At 41.5% G+C, this 16,541-nt stretch overlaps 1 protein-coding gene and 1 long non-coding RNA gene across 2 annotated transcripts in view; both read right to left on the bottom strand.

Annotated features, from left to right (window-relative positions):
* The window catches only part of MAN2A1 (mannosidase alpha class 2A member 1), a 139,155-nt gene extending 132,529 nt beyond the window's left edge, over nucleotides 1–6,626 (bottom strand). The window contains exons 1-2 of the mRNA XM_083817586.1: nucleotides 6,446–6,626; nucleotides 6,085–6,388 (exon numbers count right to left, since the gene is read on the bottom strand). Of these exons, the coding sequence (XP_083673712.1) occupies nucleotides 6,085–6,219 (135 nt within the window). The 5' untranslated portion in view covers nucleotides 6,220–6,388; nucleotides 6,446–6,626. The remainder of the gene's footprint in view (nucleotides 1–6,084; nucleotides 6,389–6,445) is intronic.
* A 6,491-nt stretch (nucleotides 6,627–13,117) lies between these two features.
* Nucleotides 13,118–16,236, bottom strand: LOC310888979. The gene is made up of 2 exons (XR_014576297.1): nucleotides 16,099–16,236; nucleotides 13,118–14,682 (listed from the first exon to the last, which is right to left on the bottom strand). It is a non-coding gene; the product is annotated as an uncharacterized lncRNA (long non-coding RNA).
* Between the last annotated feature and the right edge of the window lie 305 nt (nucleotides 16,237–16,541).

Raw genomic sequence — 16,541 nt, 5'->3', positions numbered from 1 at the left:
AACATACTCTGGAACATCAGAAGGTACAAAGAACTGTTACTGACCTATAATTACATTTGATATGAGAACCCCTCCTCCTTTACAACACCTTAGAAGCTCAAAAGAAAAAAAAAATCCTATTTTTTTTTTTCTATCTAATACTCAAGAACATTCCTGTGACACTCAAAAGTCTTTCAGATTGTGATTGTTGTTAATCAGGCTTTGTTTGTTTGTTTTAAGTAAGCAAGTTTCAAATCCAGGAAAATGGTAATTCCTTTTGTAAGTATTCTGATTCAACATTTAACCTCCTCCGACATGAAAGTCCTAAGAATGCTACTAGGAGTCACTGCACTCACAATTATTCAGTGCTCAGACAACTTAAACTATGTACAATCTTAATTACTACTACTCACATTTCAGAGTGATACAAATATTTCCTGGTCATACAGTTTCCTATACTGCTGCATACAGCAGTGCTTGAGCTTGTTATACAACACAGGTCAAAAATGAACCCACAAAAATAAACCCATAAGAACATGAAGCAACAAAAGGCGTGTATTTATAGTCCAGGTAAGCCACTGATTTCACCTACTTCACTACAGCAATGTACCTAACAAAACCATAGCTGGGAAATGTATTTCTGGTGTATCAGGAGTTATTTCAAAAGCAGAAAGCGTGAAGACTTGCTGTGACGCTGGAGGGAGACAAGATTTGTTCTGCACAGAATTGGGGCACAGCAACTGTCAGGCATGAGCTGATACACTGTAGTTGCAGCCACCCAAAGGAGACAGAGGGTTATCTAACGGAAGGTAAGGCTTCCTTAGAGTAGGGGAACTTTTACTTTGGAGTACTTTTGAGGTAAAGCTCACTAGATGCCTTTGTTCAGTGCACAGATTCATAGAGCTGCTGATGTTTCTGATGTGTTTGGCCCTAGCATCCTACTGTTACTGCTCCACCCTACCATGATTCATATTTTGGCCAGGTGATACTAATTCCAAACTATTGGCAAGTTCAGATGAAACAGCACTGCACACTGCAACAATCACCACTTGTGCCATTTACAAAGAAATACGTGATGCATCGTGTGGATGCCTTGAAAACATGAAGCCAGCAGAGAAGCATTAGCAGTACCACCAACAGCCAGGCCTTAATGTTTTGCTGGAAGGACACAGGAAATAGAAGAAAAAGCCAGCTGCTTTTACAGGAACTGTCCTTGATCGTCTCTGTTCGATACAATGCAGCTACAGGGCCTGTAAAGGCAGTTCAAACACATGAGAAGATCAGAGTAAGTTTCAAATAATGATGGTCAAAAGCATGGGGGAAGGAGGGGTGAAGGATCTTATTCAAAAAAAATATATATATAAAAAAATTGGAAAACCCTAAGGATTGAAGTCGCTGTACGCTTGTGCTTTCCTTCTAATAAAATTTAAGGGAAACGCCAAAGATACTAGAAAAGCAATCCCTTGGTCCCATTCCAGTTACCAAGCAGAACTGTGGCAGACCTGAGTTTCAAAAACTTATTTCCAAAAACAGCCTTTCACACTGTGGGGATATGTCCCATAAAAGCCAAAGCAAGCTGTGTGAAAGTGGTTAGCAGAAAAAGATCAGCTCCAGAGCATCAGCTATCAGGTAGCAACAGAGGACACTGTGCTGCTCTTCTGTTTTGCCTTGCTCAGGCATAAAATGCACTAGAAACGAATTTTCATGTGAAGACTACACAAAGGCCATGTATTTCTGAAGCAAAATATTCTTACCCAAAAATAAATCCTCCACTTAATTTAAAATACATTGGATTTTTAATGTTTTTCTTTGTCTTATGCCCTAGCATGCATGGCACACTCTTAAATCAAGCAAAATTTAGAATCAGAAGAAATACTCCACTAGTCTGTGTAAATGAACAGCTTTTATGGATTTGTTCAAACTCAAGGTAAAGTTAGTTGATAAAATATGCTGTGTTAGCCTAATGATCTTTTTTCTATTTGGATCCAAAATACCAAATAAATTAATACGTGCTTATCTGTATTTGGTTTTCATCTGTATATAACACCGGTTCTTCAAGTGAAGCTCCTTATGGACTTACTCCAGACTCAATTTGAATGAAGCTTTCATTTAGCTGCATCAGTTTAGTCCAAGGCCCACTTGTACTTGACACTCAGTGCACAGAAGACAGCACAGGACTCACCACTTCAAATCTCCATCCACTAAACAGCCAAAAGATTTCCCAAATAATTCTGTTATTGCAGACAGAAAAAATATCCTCCGTCACTCTTCAGCGAATTCCACCAGAAGACTTACACTCTAATCTGTAGTGAGGACTGATATGTTAATAATCTAAAAATGCATCTAAGGCTCCTGCACCTTAAGCTCGCCTCTGCACAAGGCTGTAAGGTTGCCCCTCTTGTGAGACAGGACACTATGACACATTGTATCTTGATATGCCTTCTGAGACAGGAAACATCCTATTCCTACACAGGACGCTAGTGTATGCAGACCAGCTATACAGCTCATCCTTCCCACTTTCAGTACCTTTCATTAGTCTTCTTGTGCTCAAAGAAATGATAGCTGGAGCATTTTCCTCTCCATTCACAGATACAGAAGTTTTGAGACAACCATACCAAACGGAAGTACAGTTCAGTTTCCCTAGCAGCTTATCAGCAACTTTTCAATTTATTTATTTAAAGGAGCAGGAGGAGAGAAAGGGGAGTAGCGTATTTTAAAACTCAACCAGCAGCATTTCTGCTATTACTCCCAAGAGTTTTTAAAACAAAAGTAACCACTGTAGTAACACTGCCTACACTGAGAAGGGTGAAATAAAGTACATAGCAATGCTTGAAACTTCTAGAGCAGGTCATCGTCAACTGCTAATGAGCCCTCTGAGGAGATTCTGAGCCAAATGCTCTTTCAGAGCGTTCATGGGAAGCAGTTGCGATAACAGCTTTGGAAATCCACCCCAGAGTCACGCTGAAGGAATATAACGCAAAATAGCAAGGGAGAGGCAGGGAAGAAGGTCTCTGGAAAAGTATCAGTGTCCACAGTATACTGCAGCAGGCAGAAATCCTACAGTGACTACAAATAAGGTCTGAGAGAAAGAGAGAGCTTGTGATATGGCCATCTTAAGAATAACATATTGCTGACAACCAGGCAGGGTCCATGAAGTTACACACGGGATTTAGAGAGGAGTGGCAAATAAGGCAATCTCCATAGGTTGTACTTAATCTTCCCAAATTAATGGAGATTTCAGTTCTATGGCAGCATGCAGATCTTCATATATGATTTAAATGCACCATCAATGATGACAAGGCTATAAATCACTTCATTAGCTCAGGTTCTATTACAGTTGCCATGATGTCACCTCACTACAGAGCGTGGGCAATGTTCACTCTAAAAGAGATTACTGATGCCAACTTTTGCAAGGTCAACACCTAAAAAGACAAGACATTACCAGTCCCTCCAAAGTCAGACCAGAGATTCTCTTTAACACAGCTCTGAAAAGCATTTACAAGCACTTCGATAGAGAATATGTAAAGGCTCCTGCTTAGGGGTATTCGCACTCCTTGAGAGATCTTCTCCAAAAATTACTTCTGCAAGACATTCCTGTTGGCACTCTTGAACAACCACCTAAGCTCTCGAACTAGAAACCAAGCTCAGGAAGGGTAACTCTTGACTGCAATAGCAGATAAATCTGAAAAAAGTCAGGTTCGCAAGCCTCAACCTGATGCACACGACCCTGAGATCATGCAACGAGAAGGCATCTGGAAGAAACAGCAGAAGTGAAAGTTGAGCAGCAATCCCCATCCTGCATTTTACTACTGGTATTACATACCACGATTCTTTCAGTGAATGCAGACCAACAGGCACTACCAGCTTAAAAAAAAAAAAAAAAAAATCCAACTCTAATCCTGGCAGAAATTAAAGCTTAGACAGACAAATGCTGATGAGCTACACAGGAAGCTGCTTCCAGAAGAACCCACTTCTCCTCTCTGAGGCTACTGTAAACCACACAGGTCAGGAAGAGCAAGCTAATCAATATGCAATTCCTAGGATATGCAAGGTGAAGGATGCTCTTACGAGAGCTGCACAGAGAAACAGCAAAGTTGAAAAATTAGCACATTGTCAGATCAGAAAGAAGTAAGAAGTGAAGCTATCTGAAAATCTGTGGGAAAAAAAAATAAAAAAATCTCAGTTCCTTCTTCAAAGCGATAAGAAAAACTGACCTTTCTCATCATGAAAGAAAATGTCTTCTTAAATCCACGGACATATAATATACTGCTGCCAGAGCTTTTTGCAAACAAAAGCAGCTCGAAGTTTTTACATCTGTGGCTGGTTTCATTTATAGTACATTGAGTTCTGACAACACGGCACTGACGTGATTTTTTGTAAACTAAGGTAGCGTTTTCCTTTCCAATATTTTCGGTGGCTTCTCTTCCCCTCTTCATCTTTCATATCAACTTTACACTGATGTATTATATGGCTCAGAAAACATTTGCTAGGTTCCAGAGGCTTCCCAATTTTAAAAAAGTGAAAAACTCCTATTCAGAACCCTATGGACAGCAAATAGGAAATGACAGAGTCACATCAGCTTCACCTGTAACTTCTTCGAAGGATAAAGCAGCAAGAAGAAAAAGGGTAATTTTTCCACCCAAAGGAAGGACTGAAACAGTGCTAAGTAGTGAGAGTGAGCAGCCTCGAAGGAATTTAGGTATGGAAAAGGCAGAAAGAGTAAATGCTGGCGGAATGTTCTAGGAGTCCGAGGGGAGGAAGGAGGACGTGGGGAGACATGCTTGTCTCCTTATGTTGTATAAGAAAGAGATGTTACAGCAGACTGAGGCACTAGACCTTGGTCGTAAGAGAGAAAGCATTATGCTGTAGGATACTGACAGGAATTTCAACTGCAGGACACTGACAGTGGAAAACCAAACACATCTAATATGTCTTCCATATTTACTCCAGTATTTCAAAGCAAATCCTGACATTAAATAAAAAAAAAGAAAAAAGGCCACCTACGTACGAGCTGCCCTGTTCTATTCTTTATCTGGATTAAACTCAACTGGTGAGATAAAAACACGAGGTGCTCTGCTAATATAAGATACTGACCATATCACCAAAGCAGCACTTGTACTAGCTTTTACAAGTATGACACGCAGTATTACTCTCCTGCTGGAACTGTATATTGAACAGATGCAGCCTCAGTAGTCCAGCCTTGTCTCGCTTTCTTCAAAGCTTCTTTCGTGTTCTCTTAGTTCCTGAAACAGCTAGTGGCTGACCTCTGAACTGTAACTCGAAGAAACAAAGGCAGAACTGATCCGTGCTCCTTCTATACACTTCAGTCAAGGTTTTTGCCGTGGCCAGAAATAGAGTGGTGTCAAGTATTATCTTTGCATTAAATGAAAAAATCAGTGGTTCTATCAGAAAAATAAAATTTTACTTTTTCAGCAAGCCTTTTGAGTTCTCCTGTTGACTTGACACCTCACTGTTGTACTAAAACACGTTCCTCTGTTTTACTGCCTTCAGGGAGGATAAATTCAGCACAGGCACAAACACGCTGCACCTTCGCTGCTTGCTTTTCTACACTTTATTTTGCTTCACGACAATAAAACTCTCCCCACGCAGCAGCGTGTGGCAGACACACAGCTCGGCACAGCACACCACGCGTTCTCCATCCAACACGCTCCCGTCCTCGCCGCGACCAGACGGACACTGCTGGGTTTAACACCACGACGCCGGGCAGCTTCTAGGTGTCCCCCCACCCGGGGCAGAAGGGGCAGGGTCCCACGGCCCCGAGCCCCGCTGCCTACCTGTTGGCGGGGTCACCCCGCGCCCGCAGGTCTCGCTGCCAGCCGCGCTCCTGCCAGCCCCGGCCCCCTCCTGCTCCTGGTGGCTCGGGACGCGCGGCGGGGCCGGGGCAGCCCCTCCCCTCGCTCCCCTCCCGCAGCGCCGCCCAGAGGCCGCGCCCCGAGCCCCAGCGGCCGGCGCCGAGGCTCGAGGCCGCCGCTCGCCGCCGGACGAGCGCCGCGGCGGGGAGGAAGTTGGTGGCGGAGGCACCCTCCGCACCCCCCCTCCCCGTCCTCCTCCCCGTGCTCCTGCCGGTCCCGTCCCGGCGCTCACCTTGGGGAAGGTGCCCTCCCGCCGCGGGCTCTTGGGGTGGTCGAAGTGCCCCCTGTCCAGCATCAGGTACAGCGAGAAGATGACCACGCAGAACACCGCGCTGCCGAACACCGTGAACTGACGGCTCAGCTTCATCGCCGCCGCCGGCCGACCGGCCCCGCCGCGCTGCTCCCGCCGTCTCTTCCTCCTCCTCCTCCTCCTCCTCGCTGCCCCCCCGCGCCCCGCGGGGAAAGTTCCGAGCCGGCGACGGGCGGCGGCACCGCGGCGCCGCGGGGGATCCTCCGGCGGGGCAGCGCCGAGCGCCCTCCGGCGGAGCGCGGCAAGTCTTGCCCCGCGCGGCGCGCCGAGCCCCGCCGAGCGCCCGGCGGCGAGCCGGGAGGCGCCGGGAGGCGCGGATCAGACGGGCGGGCAGCCCGGCAGCGAGCGGGGAAGTGGCGGCGGCAGCAGCGCCGCGGGGCCGACCGAACGCCGCCGCTCCGCTTCCCCTCCTCCTCCTGCGGCCGCCCCGCTCCTCCTCCTCCTGCTCCTCCTCCTTCTCCTCCTCCTCCTCCTGCCGGCCGCCGCACGCTGTCGCCGCCTCCCCCGCCCCGCGGCCCGAGCGCTGCCGCTGCCGGAGCCCCCCGGGCCGCCGCGCACACGCTCCGCACCCACAACAGCCCCCGCCCGCCGCCGCCGCCGCCGCCGCCGCAGCTCCGCGCTCCGCCCCCGCGCGGGTGGGCGGTGCCAGCAGCGTGTCACCGCCGCGGCACCGCCCCCAGCCCTCTCTGCGCGGAGGCCGTTGGCGCCCCGGATAACGGCTGCCCGCGGGCAACCTGCTAAGGGATCCATGGGGGCCTCCCCGTGAGAGAGCCGTGTGCCGAGTGCCCCCTTCGGGGGTCGGCCCCGACGCGCACCTCGCTTCTCTGAGTCCCAGGAGCACGCTTGGCAGAAAGCAGCTCCTGTCACGGCGCTGGGGAGGGTTGCAGCCCCGCTCTGCTGCGTCGTTTGGCTCCCAGTTCTCACAGATTTAATGGTTCGGACGTATTCACGCCCGCTGTCTGCTTCTGAGCGGTGTTTTGGGGAAATGTCACTGAGAACTGCACGAGTGCTGAAAGCATGTTTTACCAGTGCACACATAATACATCATTAAGAACTTTTGCTTAGAAGCTCTGACACCCCTGTGATTTGAAGTCCAAAAATAGGTGTTAGCATCACTGCTTTTCTTTTCCTTTCTCACTAACCCTCCCCCCCCACAAAGTTGCTAAAACTGTAATACTAACAAATTTTTGGCCAGCAAAGTTCAGTAGACGGAGCCAGGAAATTTAAATCTATGCTTATTTTTTCCATATTTAGAGCCTGTTCCAGTATCCTACAGAACCTACTTTAGGGATTGATAATTCATAACTTCTAACCCCCTTCCTCCCACTAGGCAAAAAAATAATAATAATAATAAAGTGTTAGATTCTGGATGTGAAAGGCCTTACAGGACTCCTGCAGTTACTGGATATGGATGTTATCAGCTACCATGGTGGGAAATGCTGACAGCAGAGAAACTGTCCACTTTTGTACATATTGACTGAGTTTAAGTTTCAAAACACCGATTTTAATCAGGGGGTGAGAAACAGAGGCTGAAGAGTGAAGCTGAGCGCTGGTGACAATACAGGGGAAGGACAAAAAATGGGGGCTAGCGCAGGAACAGAAAGGGGCCAACAACAGGGAAAAGCGTGGAATAAGAGACAAAACAGGTCGGAGGAAAGAATGACAGTGGAAGGGCACAACAAATGATGACTGGCACAACAGACGAAAGATGCAGGTGGATCTCCTACAGAATCCGAAATAAAACCCAGGAGTTTTGAAACCTGATGTTATCTGCTGTTCAGCAAAAAGCTGTAAACTCACGGACTTTACCTGTTCACATTTGCTCCATCCCCCCCTCTAGCGGCAGATGCACACAGAAAATAAAAATGTTTCTTTTCACATTTGTTACTTTGTTAGTGGAGTTCAGATACCTTTGTCAACCAAAAATGCAAATTTGCAGTGATCTATGTAAGATGCCATTTCCAAATTTCTTTTTCCTAAGAGGGAAATTGTGTTTAAATCTGCAGTAAGCTAACAATAAGATTTCAAAAAATGGCATCGGGATCTGGGATATGTATTATTTAGGGTTCACTCCAAAGCCTTTGCTCATCTTTTACGTGATCAGATAGGTAGTATTTTTCCTCATTTTTTTCTCGACATGTTTAGTTGATTCTTTGAGCAGGGTGCCTAGAGGGAAAGACAGAGTTGTGAACAAACCAGTGATCTGTAGACCTTCTGTTTCTCTAGTTGAAAAAGTCGGAAGCAGTTTGATGAATGAGACAAGAGTACTGCAGAGAGACAATAATGGTCAGGTGGCTAAGAGAACAAAAGTGCCGCACACAGACACTGTTCTCATCTCTATTAAAGGGCTTCTTGCTGATACTGTCACACAAGCCAGCATATCTACCATATCTACAGAAAGCTGGTAGGGGTTCTTTACCTCCCAAGTTCCTTCCCAAGACATAGGTGATCTAACCTGCAGAAGTACACAGAACCCGCATTTGCAGCTGAGGCCAATGAACGCTATGAACTTGGATGTTTCCTCATGAATGTTGTTTTACAGATAAAATTAGTACTGTATAAACTATGATTTCTTCGAACATGACTAAAATGTAAGGAAATTAACAGCTGTATTGCCATTTCACTGTTTCATTGGTGTGTATCAAGTGATGAGAGGCCACAACTGAAGATGACAGTAAAACCATGTGTTGTATCATGATAATTTCAGCAAGTGCAGACCACTGAATCAATAATAGCATGCATCATGTGCAAAGTAGTATCTGGTCTTATGCTTTAAAACTGTGTAATAATGTCTGAGGGGACAAATTCAGATTACATAAAACAGTGTCATGATGTATATATGGACCTCAGGTTTTCTAGGCAACATTTTGATATGTTTCCTGTGTATTTGATTTTGTAACTCTTCCTATTCTTGTTCTGAGATATCTGCTAGATGACACGATATCAGAAATCATTATCTGCTTAGATACTTGTTCTATTTTGTTAGATACACCGTAGTAACCTAATATCTAGTAGCTGATAAATAAGAATGTATCTTCTATAGAATTGAGAGACTCAGCTAGGGTGGCGTAGGACTAAAACCTTTAGGGTGTCATAGGACTAAAACCTTTAGTCTATCATCAGTAGATCTAGTGTTGGTAGCATGCAAAGACAAGTATTAGAACAACGTTTCCAGTTCTGTTTCATCTTTGTGGGTTCTGTGTGTGGGTGCGTGGGTGTTTGCTTGTTTGTTTCTTTTCACACAGAATGGGAAAAGGATATCAGTACTACACAACACTAAAACATATGCAGGTTCTGATTTGCTTAGAGATGCAGTGCCAGGTCCAAAAAATTCCTCTCAAGTAGAATTCAGGTTCCTTTGATAGATAGCTGAATTACCTTATGGAGCGGATAAGGAGAACTAAGTGCTTCAGAAATAACACTCGGAAATCTGAAACTGTTCAGGGAAGATTCCTGGGCAGTGAACAAAAAACGCTGAAGACAGTTGTTTATGTAAAACCCATCCCTTTCTCAGCATGCTAAGCATTAAGCATGTTAGTAAGGAACTAGAAATGTATGTTTTCATCTAGTCAGACTGTGATTTTGAATCCTCTCCTAAATATAGATGTCAATGGCTTGTTTTTCAAACAACTAATTAATATGTCAACTTTTGAAGTGTGGAAGGAAGACAATGGTGATGCTGACCACTTTTATAAACTAGCCATGTTTACTTAAGGCTATCTGTACATATCTGTGTGTGTATGATACTACAAATAAATACATATTATATATATTTTTTATACATGTGTGTGTAATCCACCTATGTCAGTGTTATTTGTGTACATGAACACTTTTTGTGCGTTGAAGCATTTAAATACCGGCTATACTACTGGAACTTTGGTCTTTTGCCAGTACCTTGTGCAATAGGCTACAGTGTACTAGCAACACATAACAGTGTTTCTGCCATCCTTTACAATTATTATTATTATTATTATTATTATTGTTATTACATTAAGAACTACATTCTCTGAGGGATCTTCTGGCTTCAGAGTCACGGCCATGTTTTTTCTACTCATTTAGGGTTAGACGGGAACACGGGTAATGAGGGTAGGACAAACCTACGCAAAAGTTCAAAACCAGACCTGCAGTCATATGAAAGAGTTTCGTCTTAAATACAGATATGTCTTCAGCCATAAGCAGCTGCTGAGTGAATTTTTTATTATTAAATTTATTTTTTTTTAGATGTCAGGTTTGAATTTAGGCACCTAAAAACATACTATTCCTTTTCTTAGATGCCAAACTCCTTTCCTGGATCTAGCCTCTAATAGGAAACAGAGGAAACTGATTTTGAATAGTTATTTTCTTACTGACCGGTCTGACGGTATCTAAATTACATTTTCCACTACAGACCACAGAAACCTTGTCTCTGGCTATTCAGAAACTGTACAGTCAAGTAAACTCCATACCTGAAGGCAACTGCCACCCAAACAAGGTAGAAAATATGAAAATATTGTACAGGTGTAACTTCTATAACACCCTTAACTGCATGCTAACTCACAACAGCAGATAGAGCTATAATTACTGTGGCTAACAGTATTGTAAACAATAAATAAATAAAGAAATAAATAAATAAATAAAATAAAATAAAATAAATAAAATAAATTTGTGAAAGTATTTATTGACAAGAGTTTGTTTCCACACCAAGTCATTAACTATTGAATCATGAAATTAAGAGACAACATGTCTATTTTAAAACATATATAACTTCTATTGCTATATATAACTTCAGTTCTTAGAGACGAACTATTTCATTTGGGAAAATGGAGGTGTATCATCACCATTTAAAACCATTATGGCTGGACTGGACAACAAGTGATCAATATGTTGCTTATTTGAAAAATTTAACTAGTCTCAGAAATTTTGTAATGAACACAGAAGTTTGGCAACCTTTTCAGGTTTTCTTCCCCGCGTTTCTTTTACCCACTTTTCCCTTTTTTCCTCTTCTCCCCTTCATCTGTTTTCCTCTTACCTCTCCCATTTCCCTCCCCCCCCTCCTTTTCCCTTTTCCTCCTTTTTTTTTTAATTATTATTTTTTAAACCAATAAGCCTTCACATTCCTGCCAGGCTATTTTATTTTCATTTAATCTTTCCTCAGTGTCAGATCAATCACTTTTATTTAAATCCAAATGAAAAATCTACCAGGAAGCACTTTAGCAGTGCCTCATTGCCTACTATTAGTATCATGGAGAAGTACTTGCCAGTCTTTGCATATATTGAAGGTGTAAGGCTCCAGCCTGCAAAAATCAATCAATGTTCATTGCAGTCAGGTCATTCTTCTCTAAAATATTAGTAACTACTGAAGCAAAATAAGGCATTGCTTTCAACACCATCGAATTTCTTTTCTTGTCTTCAGTATATAACTTTTAAACATTGCATTTGATCACTTGATTGAATCAAGGACCAGAGCCGTGTAAATTTTAAGCAAATCATTTGTTTGTATGTGTATTTAAACTCTGATGGCTTTAGAATTAGTCTGCATTGGCCTAGTATAAATCTTGAAACACTGTATAAGGGAGCACTGGGGAATTTACGAAGCCTCGTGTATTCTCAGCTGAGATATAGCTGAAAACATGCAAGTATGCAGGTTTCTTAAGCTCCTGGTGTTTTTTGTAGTTCTAATACAAAAAAAAAAAAAAAAAAAAAAAAAAAAAGAGGAATATAGAACAAAGGTGGAAGGTTCATTTTTGTTTGTCCTTTAAATTTTTGTAATGCAAATTTCTGCTTACGTTTTTTTCTTCAAAATCTCTTTGCGAAGACTGAATTTCTTTGAAGAAATGTAGTGTAATCTGTTGGCATCCTCCTGTTAACAAGTCTGATGTGAATTGCTGCAAAAATTTGATTTTATATGGTACTTATATATATAGTCTGAATTTTTTCTTCCCTTACATACTGAAATTCCCTCCAAATGCTTTTAGAGTGCATGATTTGAAATATATGTTTACAGTTTCTGTCTTTATGTAACAATATATTATTTGGAGAGGAAAAAATGGTTTTGTACTTCTTTGTTAAAATCAGAATTTTGAGACTATATTTTTGCAGAAAGTTAATATAGAGGCTACAATCAATTACTTCTGTTATCCTGATAGGTTAAACAACTTCATCATTATATTAACATATTACAGATCACACTAAACGGCAAAAAGGTAGAATGAAACAAGTCTAAATGTGTATACATTAAGATTCTGGGCTCTTTCAAATCCTTGGAAGGCTTTTTGTTAGTCTGTCTCGACACCTACAAACAGTGGTGCAGCCCATTCTCAGAGGACATACTAGAACTATTTGATCCCTCTCACCAGGTGCTGTCTGACACCATTTTCTGAGCTTTTTTGTGAGCCACACATGATTGTTTGCCATGAACATTGAATTCATTTTTCCTGATCAATGTCCAGTTTGCCCACTCGCTGTAACAAAGCCCTTCTCTACTGGAGAACCTTGAACAGCCTTAATCCTCTCTGTGCTGAATCAAAACAGCTGGACTCTAGGAAGCAGATAGCTTCACAGCCAATGTTAATTTAATTAGCATGGTATTACAAAACATCAAAACGTTACCTTCAGAGATCTGAAAATAAGCCATGACAAGCCACATGTCTGTAAGTCTGTCTGAATGTGTGTGAACACCCATGAAAGCTTACTGAAGTTCTTATGCAATGATAATAGTACAGAATAACAAGAAACAGTCAAAGCAAAATTTTAAATAACAGAAAATAATGTTGGACAAGCTTGTTCATTAGTGATGAATCTAGCTATTAAACAATACATCAATGTATTTTATGAAATGAAAGAATGCCTTCATTCTTTGCTGAATGCTGTTGGACACCTGTTTTTTATTTGGGTAGTCAGTCATGTGTTTAATTATTTGGATATTCTCTAGGAAATATAGTAGAATAAAAACACACACAAAAAAATGAACAATGTATCTGCTATAGATATACATATATTTTGAAAAATTAAAGCTGATTCAGTACTCAATACAAAGTAAGGATGGAGCACAGCAGAAAATGAAATATTCATTGTGAACAACACAGCACTGGCTTTAAAAGTACAGCATAGGTTAAGCTAAGGGAAGAATAGACTAACATCATAGGACAAAACTTTCAGTGGGCTTTTCCAGTGTCATTCAGATCTCAAGAAAAATAGTGAACAGAGGTATTATGTAATACTGGAGTTACATCCCCAAAACAGACAGAGGCAGTCTTCTGCATCTCCAAGTATCCTAAACATACTAAATACCATCTCTAGGAAACACAACTGGAAGGCAATATTTAATGAAAGACAAAGAATACAGTAGTATCCTGATTATTTTCAGAGTTATCTAAACCTGGGAAACCATTCTGAGAACTGCAAATCTTCAAGTACTAACAAAGGTTAAAGGGGATAAACCCACAACTAATGGGTGGAGATTCTGCATTAGCAACACCGAAGTAAAAAACAGTGTCTCAAATTTAAGAAGTCACATAGGAATATCAGTTAAGATTTTTTAATTAACTAATATCTAATGAATGGTAAAACAAAATATTCTTCAGCGCAGCAAATGTCATACTTGTTAAAAAGTAGTTTACAGTTACAAGTTACAAGTTACAAGTTACAAGTTACAAGTGTGAGATTAGTACTACCTAATTCGGAAAGTATGTTTTATCATTGTAAGTCTAGTGACCAAAATAAATGTAAACCAAGTTACAGTTACGTGTTCCTATGGTGCATTTATTTAAAAATATATATATAATCTTGACCATTTACTTAGCTCCAAAGTATAAAAAATTGGTCAAATATAAACATCATAGTCTTCTATATTTGTAGAAAGACTTGGTGTAGTAGAGACATCCACTATATACAGATTTGCAGGAGCTTGTCTCCCTTCACAGGATTGTGCAGCATGCTTTTTAGATACTTTTTGAACTTTTACCTGGGGCAAAAACCTAATTATTATGGAACCTCACTAATGCTCTTATGTATGTTTTTAATCCACAAGTTTTAAACCATGCAGAGAAAAGCTGAGCACATGTACAACTCCCTTCATGTTTTTTTCTGCAGTAACAGCCTAAGTTATCAGGGTGGTCCAGAAGTACATTTGGTACTGGATATTTTGCTAAGTTTCGGAGTGTATGTGAGTATAAGGAAACACGTTATTTCCTGGCCCACCTTGGTTGAAAATATCTGTTCATTTCTGTAGAAGTTCTAGATCCTTATTTGATCAGAAAATTTACCGTAACTTCAAGTGCAAACATCCTTAAGAATATGTCAGATGCTTCTACTATTGCGTACATGAACTAATTAAATCATGACATATATTCACAAATTTACTCATCTTGGAATGATGTTGACAATATAGAACAAAATTTGCATATTTTATGTCTATTGTTGCTTACTGCCTATGAAAACAAAGCTTCAAAATTGTAGAAATACAGTACAGCATATTTTTGTATGACATTCTGGTTCTTTTTTTTCCCTTTGACCTCGCTTCAATTCAGCTGAAATCTATGTCTAAAAAAAAAAAAAAAAAAATCTTACAAATCAATTTATATTTCGAGAGAGACTTTTTTTTCTTGGTTAATACATTTGACTATAAAAAAGTCTAAGGGCAAGATGGTTGTGAAAAATCATACTAAATGTGTAAGGCTCTGTACAGTGCAGCCAAAAATATTTGGGCAGGCAGCGCTTTTAAAAAATAAATAAATAAATAAATAGTAATAAGAAAGACATTACTATAATAAGACAAAGAGAAATGGTGAAAAAGTAAATGACAACTGACACCATCTATGTAGACTTGTGCAAAGCATTTGGCACTGTCTCACACAATATCTTTCTCTCTAAATTGGAGAGACGTGAATTTGACAGATGGACCACTAGGCAGGTAAGGCATTGGCTGGATGGTTGAACTCAGAGTTGAGGTCAATAGCTTAACGTCCAGGTGGAGACCAGTGATGTGGCATTCCTCAGGGGTCAGTACTGGGACCAGTGTTGTTTCATATCTTTGTTGGTGACATGGACAGTGGGATCGAGCACACCCTTAGCAAGTTTGCCAGTGACACCAAGCTGTGTGGAGTGGTCAAAATGCTGGAGGGAAGGGATGCCATCCAGAGGGAAGTGGACAGGCTCTGGGGCCCCCAGAACAAGGACATGGATGTATTAGAACAATTAAGAACGCTTCTTCTATGAAGACAGGCTGAAGGAGTTGGGTTTGTTCAGCCTGGAGAAGAGAAGGCTCCAGGAAGACCTTAAAGTGGTCTTCTACTACCTAAAATTCTTCACTCAGAGGGGGGTGAAGCACTGGCACAGGTTGCCCAGAGAAGCTGTGGATCCCCCATCCCTGGAAGTGTTCAGGGCTAGGTTGGATAGCCACCTGTCTAGTGGAAGGTGTCTCTGCCCATGGCAGCAGAGTTGTAACTAGAAGGTCTTGAAGGCACATTCTAACCAAAACCATTCTCAGGAATACAGGTTTCACTAGTTGCATTTCTTCAGAACAAGGTGATCCTTTTTGCCTTCCAAAACATGCCTAAAAATAATAGAATAGCTTCCTTTTATGTTTTACATCTCATATATGGAGATTAAAGATTAATGTCCATATAAAAGATTATTTCTAAATGAACAAACCTATTACACTATTGAAGGGAATGAACACCATGTCTCCACCTGCTCCAGCACACCCAACAAAAGAGAGTGCTTTCCACAGTCACTGGCTGCTGCTGTAGGCTCTTTGATGTTGAAAGAGGCATGTCAGCCATAATGCTTCTTAGCTGGTTGAGATTTCAACAAAAAATTTTGCAGTAAATATATGCGTGCATTTTTGTATGCAATATAATGCAGTAGACAGGAGAACAGTAATGCAGAAACGATTAACATTAACAACATGAAAATATTGTTTGTTATAAATTGGAAAACAAAAAGATCATACATTACCCTGCAAAGTACCTTGCAACTTCCTCCCACTGGCCCATTTTCATGTTTAGAGTGATTTGCCACATGTCAACTCTGTCAGAAAGGAGATAGCTGGCTCAATATGGGCTATTGGGGACCAACATCCATGGGCAAGTGCTCTGTAAGATGTTGAAGTGTTAATTGAGAGAGAGAGAGAGAAAATGTGGGAGTTTGTTAAATGTTGTAACATGCCGTAACAAGTTTCTGTGACACAGTACATGACCTACATTGTACAGAGGCACAACGCGTGGTTGCATTATTCCACTATTTCATGTCACAATGCAGGAAGTAAAACAAAGGTTTTAGCGAGATTTATACAGCTCTGATGAGAACAGCCCCACAAATCCTGTGGGAGACAGGTGAAGGAAGAATTTTGCAACAGTGTTCTGCAGTTAGAGTGCTTCAGAATTTTAGTTTGAAAGCAA

The sequence above is a fragment of the Anser anser genome, assembly GCF_964211835.1.
Source record: "Anser anser genome assembly, chromosome: Z".
NCBI classification, from domain to species: Eukaryota; Metazoa; Chordata; class Aves; order Anseriformes; family Anatidae; genus Anser; species Anser anser.
The sequence above is the reverse complement of the archived record's forward strand: the minus strand, read 5'-3'. Positions and strand labels throughout refer to the sequence as shown.